This window comes from Poromitra crassiceps (genome assembly GCF_964638095.1).
Source record: "Poromitra crassiceps genome assembly, contig: HAP1_SCAFFOLD_287, whole genome shotgun sequence".
Taxonomy (NCBI): domain Eukaryota; kingdom Metazoa; phylum Chordata; class Actinopteri; order Beryciformes; family Melamphaidae; genus Poromitra; species Poromitra crassiceps.
In genome coordinates, this window is record NW_028152113.1 from 183,250 (window position 1) to 203,758 (window position 20,509).

A 20,509-nucleotide genomic window follows, 5' to 3' on the forward strand; every position below is an offset into this window, starting at 1 on the left:
GACACCAAAACGACGCCCTTGCATAAAGGGACCCTGTATCTCCTACCAGAGTTCATCAGCACATACTCAGGGGTTCAACACATGATGGGAGGAGTCAGACAAAATCTTGTTAGCCTGTTGAGTGGTGGACTGCTCAAATATGTCTTGCAGGGTGAGGGGTGCGAGCAGTCCCATGATGATCTTCCCTGCAGTTTTGACCAGGCTAAAGATTTGAGCTTTGGACTTGACTGTGAGGTTTCCAAACCAGCTGGTGATGCCATAACGTAAAACGGACTCGGAAAAAATCGAGATAATATTGCTGCAGACACCAAAAACTCAAATCACAAACCCAAATCTAAGTGGTCATGCCCCGGTTCCCGTAAAGAAATGATTTGTCCCAGGCCTGGTTATGTATCATATTTTGGTGTCATTTGCTATTAGATGCACTTACGATGGATGGTGGTAGGAGAGGCAGCGGTGTAGTTCCACAGTCCGTCCTCGAAGCGGGGGTCCGGGTCGTCCGAGGGGGCGGGCGAGGGAGGAGGGGGTACGAAGTTGGAGAGTGGAACCCCCTGGGTGAAGGAGTCCAGACACATGGAGTCAAAGTAGCGGGCAGCCAGGGTCTTGGAGTTGTTGGCGCTGGGGTTGAGGGTCTGGGCCAGCTGGTCCAGGGTGCTGTTGAAGGGCGTTTTGAGCACGCAGGTGGCGCCGACGCCCGAGGGTAGACGCAGGGTGTTGATGATCTTCTGAGGGCTGGCGTCTGGGGACAGCTTACACCTGAGAGGGAGGGGGGGGGGGGGGGGTAGATACGCTCCACTTGATGAGGAGTTCTATTTCAAAATGTTATATATCATATTTTTTAAGAAGAAAAAAAAGGTTTATTTTTTCTGAAAATAGAGGATTTAGTCTGTCAAAGTGTCATCATACTGAACAAAAGCATTGCCTACTACACCTAGAAAAAAAAACATAGTATTTTGAGAATTAATTCTATAAGAGTAGGTGTTCTTCACATAAATTATTAAATATTTTTTTTATCATATCAAAATAACACACAAGATAACATACTAACATGTCTTATAAGCGAACAGCCTGGCCCTGGACGCGGGGCCGAGCAGGCCTGACAGAGAGGGACCAATAGTCAAGAAAGCCGGCAACGTAGTGGGCCTCCATCGCCTTCATTACGAAGCCGGGTCACTTTGCTTGCTCAGCTGAACGTCGCGGTGGTGTGTGAGATGTGTGCCCCGAGACGACGTTGCCAAATGAATAATAACACACTTGATTTGTGTAGCACTTTTCCACAACAGAGCTTACAAAGTGCTTGTATAATAGTAGTAGACACATGCAAACGCAACCGTAACCATATCTTTTTTCTGGGGGGTATGGTGGTGCAGTGGTAAGCGCTGTCGCCTCACAGCTCGAAAGTCCTGGGTTCGATTCCCACCTGGGACGCTGTGAACGCTGAAGGAATGCGTGCCCGTCCGCATGTCCTCGAGTGCCCACCGCCCGGGTGGGGTCGTCAAAAGGGCCTTTCTGTGTGGAGTTTGCATGTTCTCCCCGTGCCTCCCGGGGGTTTCCTTCATATAGGAACCCCCTTCACCAAAAACATGCAATATCCTGGTTGCTAATGTGGTTCCTCCTCTGGTCGTTAAGGGCGCCTGTTCAGAGGGGAACTGGTTGGAATAGCGTGAACCTCCCACGTGCTCCCATGTCCTACCGGTGAAGCTTCCTCTGTCAGGTGAAAAGAAGCGGCTGGCTAACTGCCCATGTCTCGGAGGAAGCATGGAGCCAGTTTCGGCTCTCCCCAGATCGGCAGAGGGTGGAGTAGCAACCAGGATAAATAAATTAAATTAGCACTAATGGGGGATAAAAATGGGATAAAAAATCGGGGGCGGGGGGAAAAAACAAACAAAAAAACAATTATCTTTTTTCCCACGGGGTCACCCCCCAACCCCCCATGACTTACATATATCCTCATCTCCCTCGTGCTGCACTATGATCCCACAGTTTGTACGAGTAATTATTGTGAAAATGGTCAAAAACAAAACAAATGCTCTTCCTGGAATGTGTCTGACCTGTACTGGGGTCTGTCTTCGTTGGCGTAGGGGATGAAGTTGCCTCTTGGTTGGGTGTAGTTGTGGTACTGAGACGGGGACAAGATCAGGGGCGGTAAGTCTCCTGCAAGACAGAAGAAATAGCTCGTTCATCTACAGTACCAGTGCTGCCTTTTTTGCATGTTATTTTCAAATGCAAAGTACCATTATGTATCAGTATCTGCCTAACAATGCAGAGAGCTTAGCATGGTTTTAGTGCGGTTCAACAAGTGGCAATAGAGAGAGTAGTAAAACAGACATTCAAAAATAGGAACATGTGGTGGATGATTACTATAAAGTAGCCTGGTAAACCAACCATAACTCACATTTCATTTGGTTCTGCGGGACCGTCTGGCCTCAAGCCCTGGGAGGGCTTTAAGCAGAAACTGCAAAGTGGGAGAGCCAATCAGCGACTGCGCTCAGTGCCCTGTGATTGACAGCGCAAGTTGGCCAATCAAGAACGCCACTAGCACTGCACTAACAAATCAATAATGGCCGCCTCCTTGCCTGATCGCCTCGAGGAGTAATGTCAATGTTCGTCTAGTTTAAACAGCCATAAAGTGCAGTTATTGCAGAAATAGACTCAATAACAAGTACAGGAGTATCGCCGCAACTATATAAAATATGCTTTTGCCGTTCTCCCGAGTGGATTTGGGTTTGACTGGATCCAACGCTGATTGGCTGAAGGAGTTGTCTGTCAAGGCAAGTACACCCGCCCCAACCTCCACCCACTGCAAAACACTGGGTGTAGGCTTCAGGCCAGACGGGAACGAAGAACGAAATGAAATGTGAGTTCACGTGAGCGGCTTGTTTACCAGGCTATAAAGTGTGTAATAACTAGAAGTCATCTATGGTCTCACCGATGGAAGGGACAGACAGAGTCACGGTCATGGCCACGCAGACAAAGAAGGCAGGTAGCAGGATCTGAGAGAAGAGGCCCTTGGTATTCCTCTTGGCACAGTGGAAGCGCTTGACGATGAGGCCGTGAAACTGGCGAAGCTTTAACCACCAGCCGTCCAGCTTGAAGCTGCCCTGCCCCTCCAGGACCTCCGGCTGTGGGGAGGAGGGGTTATCTGCGTCCCCTGGAGGTGAAGGAGATGTCAGATGTGGGGGGAACAGGAAAATAGCAGATTGGATGTATCTAATAAGTTGTTACAATGCATGTCTGCACAACATCTAGACGTCAAGTCTGTACAGTACATACAGTACTGTATGTATGGCGTTCTGCACATTTCGCTCATTGCTAATCTGTATATATAGCACATATATCTTCATTTTTACATTTATTTTAATGCTGTATGATATTTCATATATATATTTTTTTTCATATTGCACATATTCTCCATTGATTTATTGCTATATGCTATATGATGTTTTTCACACCTTGCATACACGCTGTTAATTCATACATTACATTTCATTCATCTAGGGCAGGGGTGGGCAACTATTTTTCATTGGGGGCCACATGAGAAACCCAGATTGTCGCTGGGGGCCAAACAAATATTGTCATACGGTAACCCATGGATGGGCAACTTTGATGAGAGGGCCACAAAAAAGATTTCCTCGCTACCAGATTTTGCTGAGGGCCGAACGGCGCCGGCGCGAAAAATTTGGGGCATTTGAAGCCAGGTTTAGAGAAATAACTAATTTTAAATGAACAGTTGTGATGTTATTATTCAGTCTTAACCACCAATATTTGATCCTTTTCTCACTCACTCCTATGTCACCACCTGCTCTCCCTGCAGTGCTTGAAATTAACTTTTTTGACCACCAATATGGCTGCTAGATTTTAAAGTTACCAGCCAATTAGAATTTCCACTAGCTGAAATGTTTTTCTTGAAATAAACCAGAATATGAGTGGGTTAATTTAAGTAGAGCCCGACCGATATTATCGGCCCGCCGATATTATCGGCCGATATTGGCGATTATCGATATATCGGTATCGGTAAAAAAAAAAAAATTATCGTCCGTTTTTTTTTTTTTTATATATATATATATATATATATATATTGTTGGAGCCATGTTGGGAATATTTAAGTTGAATAAGGAAACCTGTAAAAGAAAATATATTTTGAATTCTATTTTTATTCAGATTGATGAAATATGTAATTAATTAGATTTACTTACCATTACGACTTACCTGTATTTAAATGGATATTGAAATGAATAGTTACCTGATATACTTACCTGATGATGACTGGGGGGGGACGTGGGTGACGCTCCTCCCCTCTGTAGTACCTTAAGTTAATGAATGAAATGTGGAACAGGTGTGGTTAGACGGCGGAGAGCTACAGTTTTCCGACCGCATCGCTTCACTTATAAGACAAGATATATTAGTTTGTCGATCCTGGGTTTTATATTATTTTGTTCATATGGAAAAGTAAACCGGAGTTTTGTTTATTAAATTTGATGTTGATAGTACAACTTCTCCGTGCGTGCTTTACAACGAATGTGTGTCGGCAACTCCTGCATCTAACCTGATGGTGACTAAATTGAATGGTGGATTAGTCAAAACAAAGTCGGAAAACTCTGCGCAAAGACGCAAAAAGCAATGACGGGCGAGCTGGTTTTCAAGAAAGACAAACGAGGAAAGGAGGATTCAAGCTTGATGTCCGTGTGAAGTGGATCCCCGGACGCGACCAGCTTTGTGAATGGAAACGGCGGTCGTGAGTAAACCAAGCCAAATAAACGATTTATGAATGAATACGCTTGGGCTTTACTTACTGGATGGCGAAGTGAAGCGCTATGACGCGCTACAGTCCGCAACGGGGAAATATGAATGGAAGCGCTTTTACGCGCTATGAAGGTGTTTTGAATGGAAGCATGCCAACAGCGCATCTGATGATTTAAAGGATGTCTGTGTAAATACATGCAACGCAAAATAGCGGAGGATTATGGAGTAAAATTGATACTAATTAAACTGATGTCAAAGAAGATAAAAGCAGCTTGTGGATAAAAAGTGTCCAAGACAAAATGACCAGCCCACCTAAGACTGCGGCTGAGGCAGAGGAACTCCTAAAATCTCTGATTGCAACTCGCAAAGGAAAACTTGCAGGATGCACAAGGAAATTAAATGAGACAAAACCGTTGCTTGTGGATGGTGGAAATGTGGATCATGTTAATATCAATGTGGACGTGTTGAGCCAAGCTGTTGATGAACTCAAAGAGGTGCATCAACGGGTGCAACAGCTTTTATCAGAGGATGAAAAGGAGAAAGACCAGACTGAGTGGTATAAACCCAGAATGATGAATTTCACTAATTTTTTAATGCAAGTTGAAACTTGGAGAAATGAACAAATTGCACAGACAAAAGTCAGTTCCCAGGACAGTATCTCTGTTGCAACAAAAGGCTCAAAATCATCAAAAGGCTCAAAATCATCATCAAGAGCCTCCTCTAGGGCCTCCTCCTCTGCAGCTAAAATGGCAGCAGCTGAAAAGGCAGCTCTGGAGGCCCGATCTGCTGCTTTAAAGGACATACATGCTTTAAGGATGGAAGAAACTGTGATCAAAGCAAAGATGGAAAAAGTGGAGTTGGAGGCACAAATAGCAGCAGCAGATGCCAAAATGAAAATACTCCTAAGCAATGATGAGTCTGAGTCACAAGTGGATGCTATGAATGAATATTTTGATCAAGGAACGGTGGAATCAGCACCAAAGGTGGAATATACACTGGATTCTGACACTTCTCCTGTGGAATTCATTCAATTGACTGCACTACCAAAGACCCCACTGCAGAGGGCAGTGGGACACATCCACAGTAGTTCTCAAGGGCCTGCAGTACCTAATACCCAACGACACGGGGCAGTGGGACACATCAGCAGTAGCCTTCAAAGAGCCACAAGTGCATCTCTTCCACAGTTGGAAGATCATGATGTCAGTAATGTATCGCACGAAGATCTCAGTGCTATGGTGCAAAAACAAAATGAGATTGCTGATCTTATGATAAGACAGCAAAATATCTCCCTATTACCGAAAAGAGAAGTCCCAGTGTTTGATGGGGATCCGCTATCTTATCAGTCTTTCATGCTTGCATTTAAATACTCAATTGAGGACAAGACAAGTAGCTGCCAGGATAGGCTCTACTTTCTTGAACAGTTCACAGCAGGTCCAGCCAGAGCTATAGTGAGCAGCTGTCTGCACATGAATGTGCGAAGAGGATATTCAGAAGCTATGCGACTGTTAAAGACACATTTTGGTGATGAGATGAAGATCGCAAATGCATACCTGGATAAAGCACTTAACTGGACAGCTGTTAAAGCAGACGAGGGGAAATCACTCCATGCATATGCCTTATACCTGAGGGAATGTTGCAATGCTATGCAAGACTTGGAGTACATGGATGAACTGGATGTTACATCTACTTTAAGACTGATATTATCCAAGCTCCCATACAAGCTCAGAGAACGATGGCGGACTACAGCGTATGAGAAATTCCAAAAAACAAACACAAGGGCTCGATTCATACATCTGGTGGAATTTATGGAAGCACAGGCTAACATCCTACTGCACCCTGTGTTTGGAGACATTAAAGATAAAGATCTAACTACTCAACCTAAAAGGTTGATCTCAAAGATTAAAACATCTGACTTAAGAGCACCGAAAAGACGCAGTAGCTTTGTTACCACTGTGGCAGCAGCTGAAGAATGCAGCACCAAACAACAAACACCTAAAGTGCAGCAGCACTCTAGCATACAGGTTGCTATTCAGGCCTCATGTAGCTTCTGTAAAGGCAAACATGCAATATGGGATTGCTTTCGATTTAGATCAGAGCCACATGAGAAAAAGGTGGAACATCTGAAAAGGAATGGCCACTGCTTTGGATGCTTAAAGAAAGGTCACATGAGCAAAGAGTGCAAAAGAAAACTTGATTGCCAGACATGTCAGCGAAAGCATCCAACATTGCTGCACATTGATGGCAAAAACTCAAAACAGGAAACTGCACAACACCTGACTCCCACAAATTCAAATGAAACCTCCATCAACAGTGCACTAGTCTCAGCAGATCAAGGAACAGGGGCCGGCAGAGAATGTGCACTAGCAATTGTGCCGGTTCAAGTTAAAGTCGCAAAAGGAAACAAGTCTATTACAACCTATGCTTTTCTGGATCCAGGAAGCTCGGCGACATTTTGCACTGAGAGCCTCATGAATCAGCTGAATGCAAAAGGACGCAGAACGCAAATTCTCCTGCGAACAATGGGACAAGAAGGACCTGTCAAGAGCTATGAACTCAAAGGACTTGAGGTAGGCAATCTAGATGGGGGTGGATATATTGACTTGCCTAAAGTATATACACAAGCCAAGATTCCCGTTTCCAAGGAAAATCTACTCACCCAGTCTGATCTGAAAAAATGGCCTTATCTCAGTGGAATTCAACTGAAGGAGATCGATGCGGACATTGAAATCTTGATAGGAATGGACGTTCCTAAAGCCATGGAACCTTGGCAAATAATAAACAGTCAAGGAAATGGACCATACGCAGTCAAGACACGTCTAGGATGGGTGGTCAATGGCCCACTCAACTCTTGTTCTGCTATGGAGGAATCTGGAACAAAGTCAGTGTCAGTTAATCGGATATCAATGGAAAATATTAAGGACATGTTGATTAAACAATACAACCAGGACTTCCCTGAAAGGGAGCATGAGGAGAAAAGGGAGATGTCATGTGAAGACAAGAAATTCATGGACCTAGCCACAAGTTCAGTTGTTTTCAAAAACGGACACTACAACTTGCCTTTGCCTTTTCGGGACAAAGATGTTGTCTTGCCAGACAACTATGCAATGGCAGTGCAACGCACAGTGAACCTTGCAAAGAAGTTCAAAAGAGATTATGCTTATGCTACAGAATACAAAGCCTTTATGGAAAAAGTACTGACTAAAGGTCATGCAGAAAAAGTGCTGCAAAAGGAGCTCCAAAGATATGACGGCCATATGTGGTATATCCCTCATCACGGGGTTTACCACAAGCGGAAGAAAAAACTCAGAGTTGTCTTTGACTGTTCATCGTCATACAAGGGTCAATCTATCAATACAGAACTTCTCCCAGGTCCAGATTTGGCTAACCCGCTTCTAGGAGTGCCACTAGCAAGGCTGGGCAAATCCAGGGTAACTCCGCTAAAACAAATAACCATCCCAAGGCTGGAGCTTGCAGCTGCAACGCTTGCTGTGAAAATTGACAGAATGTTACGAAGGGAGCTATGGAACTGGAGAATGCGACATTCTGGACAGACAGTACGTCAGTACTGAAATACATTCACAACCAAACAAAACGATGGATGATGATGTGCTACAGACTGCGCTATGCGAGGTCGAATCCATTCTCAATGATAGACCCATCACAACTGTTTCAACTGATCCAAATGATCTAGAGCCTTTAATGCCTAACCACCTGCTGCAGTTAAAGACCAAACCCCTCTTGCCACCTGGACTCTTTTGTAAAGATGAACTCTATGCAAGAAGAAGATGGAAACAGGTGCAATACCTTGCAGACCTGTTCTGGCGAAGGTGGACTAAAGAATAGCTTTCACTCATGCAACAAAGGCAAAAGTGGCTCAAGACAAGAAAGAACTTCAACGTCAATGATGTAGTCGTCATAGTGGACGAAACTGCACCAAGGAATTCATGGCCCCTAGCCCGTGTGGTCAAGACCTTGACGGACTGTAAAGGGCTGGTTCGGAGTGTTTTAGTTCAAACCAAGACAAACACACTCCAAAGGCCCGTTGATAAGCTCTGCTTGCTTCTGGAAGCTGAAGATTGAGCTTAAAATGAAAATGTTCAAATCCCTTGCCCCTGCCCACTATGCCCTTGCCCCCTGCATACACCACCCGTGTCACCCATCTTTACATACATAAACTCGCACCACATCTACTGCCATTGGACATTCCTTTCCTTTTCAATGGACTGCGTATCGTGGTTTTACCACCATGAACACGTTTGCCGCTGTGACTTTGGGGGGTGGGGGGTCAAGTTGGGGCATGATGAATATGGACTGGGGGGGGGTTTCAAGTTGGGACATTATGAAATGCTAAAAAAGAAAAAAAAAGAAAAAAAAGTATATTGAACATTACTGAATGTGATGAATTGATTTCTGATATTTCTTGTTTATAATTTCATGTGTATTCTGGCTCCATTTAATGTTATTGATATAACTATAATTGTTTTGCTATGGCGTCTCCAATTAGGGGCCGGTATGTTGGAGCCATGTTGGGAATATTTAAGTTGAATAAGGAAACCTGTAAAAGAAAATATATTTTGAATTCTATTTTTATTCAGATTGATGAAATATGTAATTAATTAGATTTACTTACCATTACGACTTACCTGTATTTAAATGGATATTGAAATGAATAGTTACCTGATATACTTACCTGATGATGACTGGGGGGGGACGTGGGTGACGCTCCTCCCCTCTGTAGTACCTTAAGTTAATGAATGAAATGTGGAACAGGTGTGGTTAGACGGCGGAGAGCTACAGTTTTCCGACCGCATCGCTTCACTTATAAGACAAGATATATTAGTTTGTCGATCCTGGGTTTTATATTATTTTGTTCATATGGAAAAGTAAACCGGAGTTTTGTTTATTAAATTTGATGTTGATAGTACAACTTCTCCGTGCGTGCTTTACAACGAATGTGTGTCGGCAACTCCTGCATCTAACCTGATGGTGACTAAATTGAATGGTGGATTAGTCAAAACATATATATATATATATATATATATATATATATATATATATATATATATATATATATATATAAGTTATAGACAGCATGGACAGCATGTTGTGTATATTTGATATTTTTTCTTAACTATTTGTTCTATTGTGTTTTTGTATTTCTAGTTATTTATAATTATTAAATTCCCAGTTAAGTTTACTGTTTCATTGCATTGAGATTATTAATAAGCTGTAAAATATCCTGCCTACATCACATATTTCAATTCATGTCAACTCAATCATATCTTTGTCAAGTGTTTGATATTTGAGGGTTGCTGATGTGGTGCCTCCTCTGGTCGTTAAGGGCGCCTGTTCGGAGGGAGGGGAACTCGTTGGAATATCGTGATCCTCCCACGTGCTATGTCCTACTGGTGAAGCTTCCCCTGTCAGGTGAAAAGAAGCGGCTGGCTAACTGCCCATGTGGAAGCATGGAGCCAGTTTTCGGCTCTCCCCAGATTGGCAGAGGGTGGAGCAGCAACCAGGATAAATAAATAAAAAATTAGCACTAATGGGGGATAAACATTTGATGATAAAAACAAAAATAAAATAAAATAAAAATATCGGCCGATATTATCGGTATCGGTAATTTTTTATTCCCTAAAATCGGTATCGGTATCGGTTTCAAAAATCCCATATCGGTCGGGCTCTAAATTTAAGCATAAGTATCAGTAAGTGGCCCGGGATTCTCAAAGCCTGTGTTGAGGGTCACACGAACAAAAATGCACTCTTGAAGCTAAACAAATCCAAAACCAACGAGTTCATTATTTAAATTTCTACTTCAATGTAGAACGGTCATTTCTTACACATGAGATTACTTTTAGCCTTTTAGTCATAAAGAGTATTGAAAGATATTCCATATTCCAGACTGAAATGCTATAACAGAAGTGGAGTATTGGCCAGAATGACATGAACATTTTGGACATTTATTCAGCGGGTATTCAGGTGCACTGTAAAAATACAAATGTATCTTTTTTTTGCAATTCCATCGCGGGCCACATGTGTGATCTAGGGACTAGATGACTAGATTCTAGTCATACTTAATTATTCTGCTGTCTATTCTGGTGTTGTCAAAATTCCAGATGGTTTCTGTTTCCTCATTTGCTCCATTCTTATTTTATTTGGTCTGTACATTACTCTACTCCAAATTTCCCCACAGGGATAATTAACATTTGGTCTAATCTCATCGATCTTAAATTTCAGAATACTTTTACGATCGTGTCATTGCATCACGTCTTACTGTAACCGTATTATCTGAGACAATCTGAGCAGTCGGGGCAAAATCCATAAATGGAAAAAGCCTTCCATTTCTCCACTGTGCCACCCTCAAATCTCTGGGTGGCAGCTGTCATAACGCTCACAGAGCGTCTGACGCAGCACATCTCCTTCTCTCACCCCTCAGGCTGGCCGAGTCGGATTCTTGGCCGTTGTCGAAGAGTGGACAGTACTCTCCGTAGAAGTCGGCGTAGAGCCCCCCCTCGTCTCCCCTCACCGAGCCGATGGACGAGGACGACTTCAGCGACGCCTGGCTGTGGCTCAGCCTGGAGCACATCATCAGGTTGCTCAGCACCACCTCCGGCCTCTCGCTCTGGGCCGAGGGTCCGGTGCCCCCCTGAGGCGCCCCCAGGCCCCCCGCGCTCGGCTTCCCCACCGAGCTGCCCCCCGGGGAGTCCTTCATGTCTGCCAAAGGGAGCAGGAAGGAAGGAGAGGACATTAGCATTTTAACGCGGCGCAAAATAACAAACTGGCAAAAGTCTCAAGTCAGCACTTTAACTCGAGATGATGCACATCTTGCAGAAATCTGTTCTCGTTGAGAAAGTCATAACTAATTGATGAAGCCCGCCGAAAACTTTGTGGAGGTGTTGAGCTGTGAGAGACAGCGTGTGTGTGTGTGTGTGTGTGTGTGTGTGTGGGGAAGGGGGGGTCTCACCGGCATCGCTGTTCTCCAGCGACTGGTCCTCCTCAGAGACTTTGAGGAAGACCTCCTCCAGGGTGGTGTCCATCACCCCGAAGCTGGTCAGCGCCAGGCTGTCCAAGCTCTGCTCTAAAGCCTGCGGGGGCAGATACAACAGAAGTGACCACCACTATATATCAATCATTTCACAAAGGCCTCAAGCTACACTCTCCAAACCGCTTTTTCAGATATTGAACCAATGTATTTCTTGGCTGTATGGGTGAAATATGTTCACTGTGCATTCTCCGTTGCCTGTTGCTCCTCTGTCTTTCTTCAGGTTGTATGGGTCAGGGGGCTCGGCATCTTCACGTGATGTGTCCAAGAGGATGTCCATGAGGTCCTAGTTGAGCTACCATGTTTGAAACGTCTGTGGTAGTAACCTTTATAGACTATAGCTGATGAACTGCAAGTTACTGCTTCTGCTGTCATTAGTGGTATTGTAACATTGGTTTTTCCCCCCTTTCTCATTTCTCTACCATTCAAATTGCTTGGGGGAAGATTCATCACAAGTTCCCCAATTTCCTGATAAGGTCAATCATAATCCTTTGTGGAAGATGTTAGCATAGCATGTCAGCATAGCAGGCCTTGCTAAGTGTATGCTAGCAGTAACATTAGTTAAGTAGTGATTTGTTCCTGATTTTCTTTTTCTTTTTCATTGCAAATTTTTTGTTATAATATACCATATATAAATAGTCTAAATCCATACTTAAGGGCTATTAACCAGTTTGAACAGCAGGACTACATAAATATGTATGTTTATCCAACATACTGTATAGGCAAATCTTCTCATAATGTGCACCATCCCAGATTCTGGACAAATCAATCAGTCAGTTTTCCATGAAGATACAGGATATTGAGAGTGGCCCACAGACTCTCGCTATGTTGTTCTGCATGTCATGTTAAATGATATCTCTACTAGCGTCTTTGCCGATCATCTTAATATCGTTGTGTACTACGGACCTGGAAGAGCCTCTCGAAGCAGCCCTTCTTCACGGCCTCGGAGGGCAGCACATAGGACAGCTCGGTGTTGGAGTCGGACACCAGCAGGCAGGACGCTACGAACTGGCGGATGAACTGCGTGACCCGAGCCTCGGAGCAAGGCGACAGCGACGAGGATGGAGACAGAGACGAGGGAGGCTGCTGCGGCTGGCCGGCCTGCTCTGGAGGACGAGGAAAACAAAGCAAGGTGGATGAGCGGAGGAGGGAAGGAGAGGAGAGAGGCTGAGAGAGGAGAGAAGAACGAGACAGGGGAGCGGAGGAGGGAAGGAGAGGAGAGAGGCTGAGAGAGGAGAGAAGAACGAGACAGGGGAGCGGAGGAGGGAAGGAGAGGAGAGAGGCTGAGAGAGGAGAGAAGAACGAGACAGGGGAGCGGAGGAGGGAAGGAGAGGAGAGAGGCTGAGAGAGGAGAGAAGAACGAGGCAGGGGAGCTGGAGACTTCATGAAGGAAAGGAAGGTCATATTGGTCAAACTTACCTTATTAAATACACCTCCTAAGCCGGCAACACGTTGGCGGTTGAACACCGAACTTTTGAAGAATGCAGACTACTGTAAATTTGCCAGACTTGAAATAGATAAATTCCTATCAGAAAATGTCGGTTCTGTAGACGACCCGCGCATCCTCTGGTATGCTTTGAAGGGATGTATTAGAAACACCACAATATCTTTTGCCTCTCATCTCAGCAGGATTAAACTTAATAAAATTCAAGAATTGGAATCAACATTAGTCGAGCAGGAGCGGCAGCAGCAAATATCATTTTGTGAAACCAGAAATCTAAATATTCAAGTAACACGTATAGAACTCGACTCCCTCCTCAGAAGGAGAGCTGAATTTCTTATTCACAAAACTAGAAGAAATTATTACTTTAATGGGCCCAGGCCGAGTGAGTCATCTCCTTGCTCAGAGACTGAGACATGACAACAGACACACTATTATTTCTACTATTGTCTCTAGCCATTCAAATAACCCTATCACCAATCCTATAAATAATGAATTTCGTAATTTTTACTCTAGTCTGTATTCTTCAGAAGTGACTCTAGATCACGATAAATGTGAAACCTTTCTCAATAATGTGAACTTACCATCCCTAACTCAGGAGACATCTGAACAGCTACAAGTTCCTATTTCTCTTGAGGAACTTAAGTTAGCTACGCAGGCCATGAAAAAGGGCAAATCACCTGGCTGGGATGGCATTCCGCCAGAATTCTATCTTGCCTTTTGGGATTGCCTGGGTCACCCCATGTTACAGATGATCACCACTTCTATAGAACAGGGCTCTTTTAATAGGGATGCCAACTCTGCCATTTTGACTGTGCATTTAAAACCTAAGAAAGACCCCTCCCTTTGCAGCAGCTACAGACCTCTTTCAATCTTGAATGCAGAAATCAAGATATATGCAAAGGTGTTAGCCATGAGACTTCAAAAACATATGACCAAACTTATACATCACGATCAAACCGGCTTCATTAAAACTAGACAAGCTGCAGATAATATACGTAGACTTTTACATGTGATACATTTCACACAAGACACTCCTTCCCCTTGTGCAGTCCTCTCACTGGACGCCAAGCAGGCATTTGATCATTTAGAATGGGAGTACTTATGGATGACTCTAGATAAATTTGGCTTGGGCACTAACTTCATTAGCATGATTAAAGTTCTCTATGCTAATCCTTCAGCTATGATTATCACAGGCAATATTTTCTCTTCTCCTTTCTCTATCTTCAAAGGGTCCCGTCAAGGCTGCGTACTTTCCTCATCATTATTTGCGCTTTCACTCGAACCTTTAGCTCTAGCAATAAAACAACACCCTATGATCTCACCCATCACATTCTGTAACACTACACATCACATTTCTTTATTTGCCGATGATATTTTATTATACATAGACCATGCCACTACCTCCATACCATATGTTCTAAATATCTTCAAAGAATTTAGTGCCCTCTCAGGTTTTGAAATTAACTGGTCTAAGTCCTCCCTACTCCCACTTAACTCATCTCTTTGCCCTTCCACTTTACCTCCTCACATCCCAGTAGTAAAATCCTTTAAATACCTTGGGATAGAAATTTTCCCCTCTCTCTACATAACCACAACTAAAAATGACCAAGGTATTTTAAATAGAGTGGAAGCCGACTTAGAAAAACGAACTCTTCTCCCACTTTCTCCGCAAGCCCGCATTTCAGTTAATAAATGGACATTTTAATTCATTTCTTCTCCAATATGATACCCCTCTCACCTCCTAAAAACTACTGGGATAAGATTCACGCTCTCATTACAAGATTTATCTGGCGAGAGAAGCGCCCACGAATTAAATTGACTACTTTACAACGTGACAGACAGGATGGAGGACTTGCGTGCCCAACCTAAAGATGTATTTTTGGTCATATTACGCCCATTATCAGTCTGGTTAGACCCCAACATTTCAATCTCATGGCGAACAATAGAGGAAAAAATAGCTTCTCCACACCGTTTACAAGACCTAATCTACTCTAATTTACCTCTTAACACGTTCACTGCCAATGACGAGTTGACTCGTCAAAAAAAATCCAACGGTTGACTGCCAATGACGAGTTGAGTCGTCAAAAAAAAAAAAAAAAAAAATTTGACGGTGGGACGTGGATCAACGCCCCCCACGTCTCCTATAAAAATATTGGAGCCACCGAACGTGTACAACCCCAGCTGGCACACAACGTCATTAGACGTTGATCTTTGGTTGGATGGAGGTCGTGACGTCCGTGACCATAATCCAATGTCAGTCCAACGTCTAATGTCAACGTCAGGTTGACGGTTAATACTGACGACATCTGACGTTGATATTATGTTGGTTTTAAGTTGCGTTTTTAAATAACCAAAATCCAACGTCTGGTAAACGTTGTAATATTAACATCCACACAACGTTAAATTCTAACATCATCAGACGTTGATATTTAGTCGATTTTAAGTTGTGTTATAAAGTAACTAAAATCCAACGTCTTCTAAACATCCCAATATTAACGTCATTATAACGTAAAATCCCAACATCATTAGACGTTGAGATTATGTTGATTTTAAGTTGTGTTATAAAGTAACTAAAATCCAACGTCTTCTAAACATCCCAATATTAACGTCAATATAACGTAAAATCCCAACATCATTAGACGTTGATATTATGTTGGTTTCAAGTTGTGTTTTTAAATAACCAAAATCCAACGTCTGTTAAACATTGTAATATTAACATCCACACAACGTCAAATTCTAACATCATCAGACGTTGATATTTAGTCGATTTTAAGTTATGTTATAAAGTAACTAAAATCCAACGTCTTCTAAACATCCCAATATTAACGTCATTATAACGTAAAATCCCAACATCATTAGACGTTGATAATATGTTGGTTTTAAGTTGTGTTTTTAAATAACAAAAATCTAACGTCTGTTAAACGTTGTAATATTAACGTCCCCACAACGTTAAATTCTAACATCATCAGACGTGGATATTTAGTCGATTTTTAGTTATGTTATAAAGTAACTAAAATCCAACGTCTTCTAAACATCCCAATATTAACGTCATTATAACGTAAAATTCCAACATCATTAGACATTGAGATTATGTTGATTTTAAGTTGTGTTATAAAGTAACTAAAATCCAACGTTTTCTAAACATCCCAATATTAACGTCAATATAACGTAAAATCCCAACATCATTAGACGTTGATATTATGTTGGTTTTAAGTTGTGTTTTTAAATAACAAAAATCTAACGTCTGTTAAACGTTGTAATATTAACGTCCCCACAACGTTAAATTCTAACATCATCAGACGTGGATATTTAGTTGATTTTAAGTTGTGTTTTAAAGAAACTGAAATCCTACGTCTTTAAACGTTCCAATATTAACATCAATATAACGTAAAAACCCAACATCATTAGACGTTTATATTATGTTGGTTTTACGTTGTGTTTTTAAGTAACCAAAATCCAACGTCTGGTAAACGTTGTAATGTTACTGTCCACACAACGTTAAATTCTAACATCATCAGACGTTGACATTTAGTCGATTTTAAGTTGTGTTATAAAGAAACTAAAATCCAACGTCTTCTAAACGTTCCAATATTAACGTCAATATAACGTAAAATCCCAACATCATTAGACGTTGATATTTTGTTGGTTTTAAGTTGTGTTTTTAATTAACCAAAATCCAACGTCTGTTAAACATTGTAATATTAACATCCACACAACGTTAAATTCGAACATCATCAGACGTTGATATTTAGTCGATTTTAAGTTGTGTTTTAAAGAAACTAAAATCCAACGTCTTCTAAACGTCCCAATATTAACGTCAATATAACATAAAATCCCAACATCATTAGACGTTGAAATTCTGATGGTTTTAAGTTGTGATTTTAAGTAACCAAAAATCCAACGTCTGTTAAACGTTGTAATATTACCGTCCACACAACGTTAAATTAGAACATCATCAGACGTTGATATTTAGTCGATTTTAAGTTGTGTTATGAAGTAACTAAAATCCAACGTCTTCTAAACATCCCAATATTAATGTCAATATAACGTAAAATCCAAACATCATTAGACGTTGAGATTATGTTGATTTTAAGTTGTGTTTTTAAGTAACCAAAATCCAACGTTTGTTAAACATTTTAACATTAACGTCCACATAACGTTAAATTCTAACATCATTAGACGTTGATATTTAGTTGATTTTAAGTTGTGTTTTAAAGAAACTAAAATCCAACGTCTTCTAAACGTCCCAGTATTAACGTCAATATAACGTAAAATCCCAACATCATTAGACGTTCATATTTTGTTGGTTTTAAGATATGTTTTTAAGTAACCAAAATCCTACGTTTGTTAAACATTGCAATATTAACATCCACACAACGTTAAATTCTAACATCATCAGACGTTGATATTTAGTCGATTTTAAGTTGTGTTATAAAGTAACTGAAATCCAACGTCTGTTAAACGTAGTAATATTACCGTCCACACAACGTTAAATTCTAACATCATCAGACGTTGATATTTAGTCGATTTTAAGTTGTGTTATAAAGTAACTAAAACCCAACGTCTTCTAAACATCCCAATATTAATGTCAATATAACGTAAAATCCAAACATCATTAGACGTTGAGATTATGTTGATTTTAAGCTGTGTTGTTAAGTAACCAAAATCCAACGTTTGTTAAATGTTTTAACATTAACGTCCACATAACGTTAAATTCTAACATCATTAGACGTTGATATATAGTTGATTTTAAGTTGTGTTTTAAAGAAACTAAAATCCAACGTCTTCTAAACGTCCCAGTATTAACGTCAATATAACGTAAAATCCCAACATCATTAGACGTTTATATTTTGTTGGTTTTAAAATATGTTTTTAAGTAACCACAATCCTACGTCTGTTAAACATTGCAATATTAACGTCCACACAACGTTAAATTCTAACATCATCGGACGTTGATATTTAGTCGATTTTAAGTTGTGTTATAAAATAACTAAAATCCAACGTCTTCTAAACATCCCAATGTTAATGTCAATATGACGTAAAATCCAAACATCATGAGATGTTGAGATTATGTTGATTTTATGTTGTGTTGTTAAGTAACCAAAATCCAACGTTTGTTAAACGTTTTAACATTAACGTCCACACAATGTTAAATTCTAATATCATTAGACATTGATATTTAGTTGATTTTAAGTTGTGTTGTAAAGGCTCTCTGCGTGCGATAGGTCTGCTCTGGGCAAATTGCCGGCGAGACGATGAGGGAGACGGCCGCCCTGTGAAGCATCTGGGGCTCCTGCCTCACCGTCCGCAAAGGCATGTCCTCTGGCTGGCCTGTAAGGGCCAGCTGCTGTGCTGCTGGGTGTAGGAGCACGGTCCACTCTGAGCGGTCGTCCATTATGGCGTATGTGTCCAGCCTCTGGTCCCCATGTTGGGTCACCACTTTGCAGACCTTACGGAGGGCATGACGGTTTCCCCATGGAGGTTTCCCAGTGTAGTCGCCCCCCCCCCCCCCCCCCCCCCCCCGGTTCCCCCTGGGGGAGCAGGGTGGCTTGATCCGTCAGGGGGAGCCGGGTGGCCGCTTCTTTCTGGGGGAACAGGCTTGGGGCCCGTTCTTGGCTTCCTCTGCTCGGACTTCTTGGCATCCCTAGAGGCCTTGGCTGGAGTTGTCTCCATGAGCCCGGGCAGGGCCAGGAGGTGAATTCCGGGAATAGGTAATCGTGATGGCTGGTCCCGCCCTCTGGGGGGGTCCCAGCTGTCGTGTCCGGCTATCTTGTGGGAATGGTTGACGCCGGCCGGCTGACTGTGCCCCGTGCTGTTGGTCCCAACGTTCGCCATGCCTACCTGAGTGTGGTGTATCCCAGTGGCGGGCTCGGCGGAGCCGTGCCCGTTGCACTCTATTGCATGCTCAGGGTCGGCGACCTTTGTTGGTGGACGTGTCCTGGGTGCGGGTGTTGGTGGCATTGGCAATGGCCGTTGCCCTTGTCTGGGCAGTGGAACCGGGGGTTGCGTAGTTTGGGTCATTGGCTCTGGGGCTGCCGTGCTGACCTGACCCTGGTCGTGGGAGGTGCGAGGCACGGGTGAAATGTTGAGCCGGGGTGCGGGCACCGGTAAAGTGGGTGGCGCCCTCCGGGGTGCTAACCCTGAGGCCGGTACGCACGCCGGCTCGAAGGACCAGTTTGTAAGGAAGTTTATGTGCTTGCCTTGTGTGAAGTGTGAAGTTGCCGGATCTTAGGTAAGGGCTCACGGGCAGTGGTCGATTAGAACCACAGAGATGTCTTTTCAGGCTTTAATGAAATATCAGGCAGATAGGAGCAAGGCAGAAGCCACGTATAGAGCTTACAGATTGCAGAAAGGGGAATAGGACCAAGAAGCATATCATAACAGAACAACACCTTTTTATACCCCCCCACATTCGGGGTATGACACCGTTGGTGATGTCACAACGTCCGGGGAGGTATGACATCATCGGTGACCTCATAAAGTCACGTCTGCCATCACAGTCAGCCTAGACCGTCTGCCATCGCTGCTGACCTCACAAGTGAACTCTGACATCATCATCGCTGATGTCACGGCGGTGTCATCATCATTACGTCGTTGGCTCTGGAGCTGCCGTGCTGACCTGACCCCGGTCATGGGAGGTGCGAGGCACGGGTGAAATGTTGAGCCGGGGTGCGGGCACCGGTGAAGTGGGTGGCGCCCTCCGGGGTGCTAACCCTGAGGCCGGGACGCACGCCTGCCTCTGGTCTTGGGAGGCGGGAGGCACAGGTGGAACTGCCTGCTAGCCTGAGTCGTTTTTGAGATATAAGCTTTTACATATTACATGATAAAGCATGCGCGGTGTACACGCAGGGTGAACACAGCTGTTTCTCAAGAGAGGTGAGGGCTAGAAGGCTGATCTTTTGGTATGTTTGTGGCACCCCCTGCTACTCTACGACCACCAAGTGTCAGCCTTCTAGCCCACACACAGCCCGCCCACATGCCACCAGGGCTACTTACTATCTAAATTGATCTCAGAAGGGTGGGGGGTGACGCCCCTTGGCCTCGCCCACTTCCATTTAAGGTTATCATTGTAGTTCAGGACCTCCGGCTGAACACACGTGCAAAGAATTTAGTCATTCTATCCATCCGTTGCAATGCTATGGCAAATTAGCTGTTCCCCGGCCTTCTGAGCGACCCTGATTGGCTCTCATCTTGGCATGGCTTAACGGAATGAAGCGATATTCGCTACACCAGTTCAGGACCTCCGGCTGAACACACGTGCAAAAATTTTAGTCATTCTA

The 20,509-nt window shown here is 43.1% G+C and overlaps 1 protein-coding gene across 1 annotated transcript in view; it reads right to left on the bottom strand.

Moving 5' to 3' along the window:
• LOC310770982 (ATP-binding cassette sub-family A member 2-like) overlaps positions 1-20,509 on the bottom strand; it is a gene marked incomplete at both ends in the record, with an annotated part of 103,944 nt that overhangs the window by 40,875 nt on the left and 42,560 nt on the right. Inside the window, 6 exons of the mRNA XM_083663676.1 lie at positions 431-756; positions 2,052-2,154; positions 2,930-3,151; positions 11,173-11,457; positions 11,708-11,828; positions 12,692-12,886. Of these exons, the coding sequence (XP_083519802.1) occupies positions 431-756; positions 2,052-2,154; positions 2,930-3,151; positions 11,173-11,457; positions 11,708-11,828; positions 12,692-12,886 (1,252 nt within the window). The remainder of the gene's footprint in view (positions 1-430; positions 757-2,051; positions 2,155-2,929; positions 3,152-11,172; positions 11,458-11,707; positions 11,829-12,691; positions 12,887-20,509) is intronic.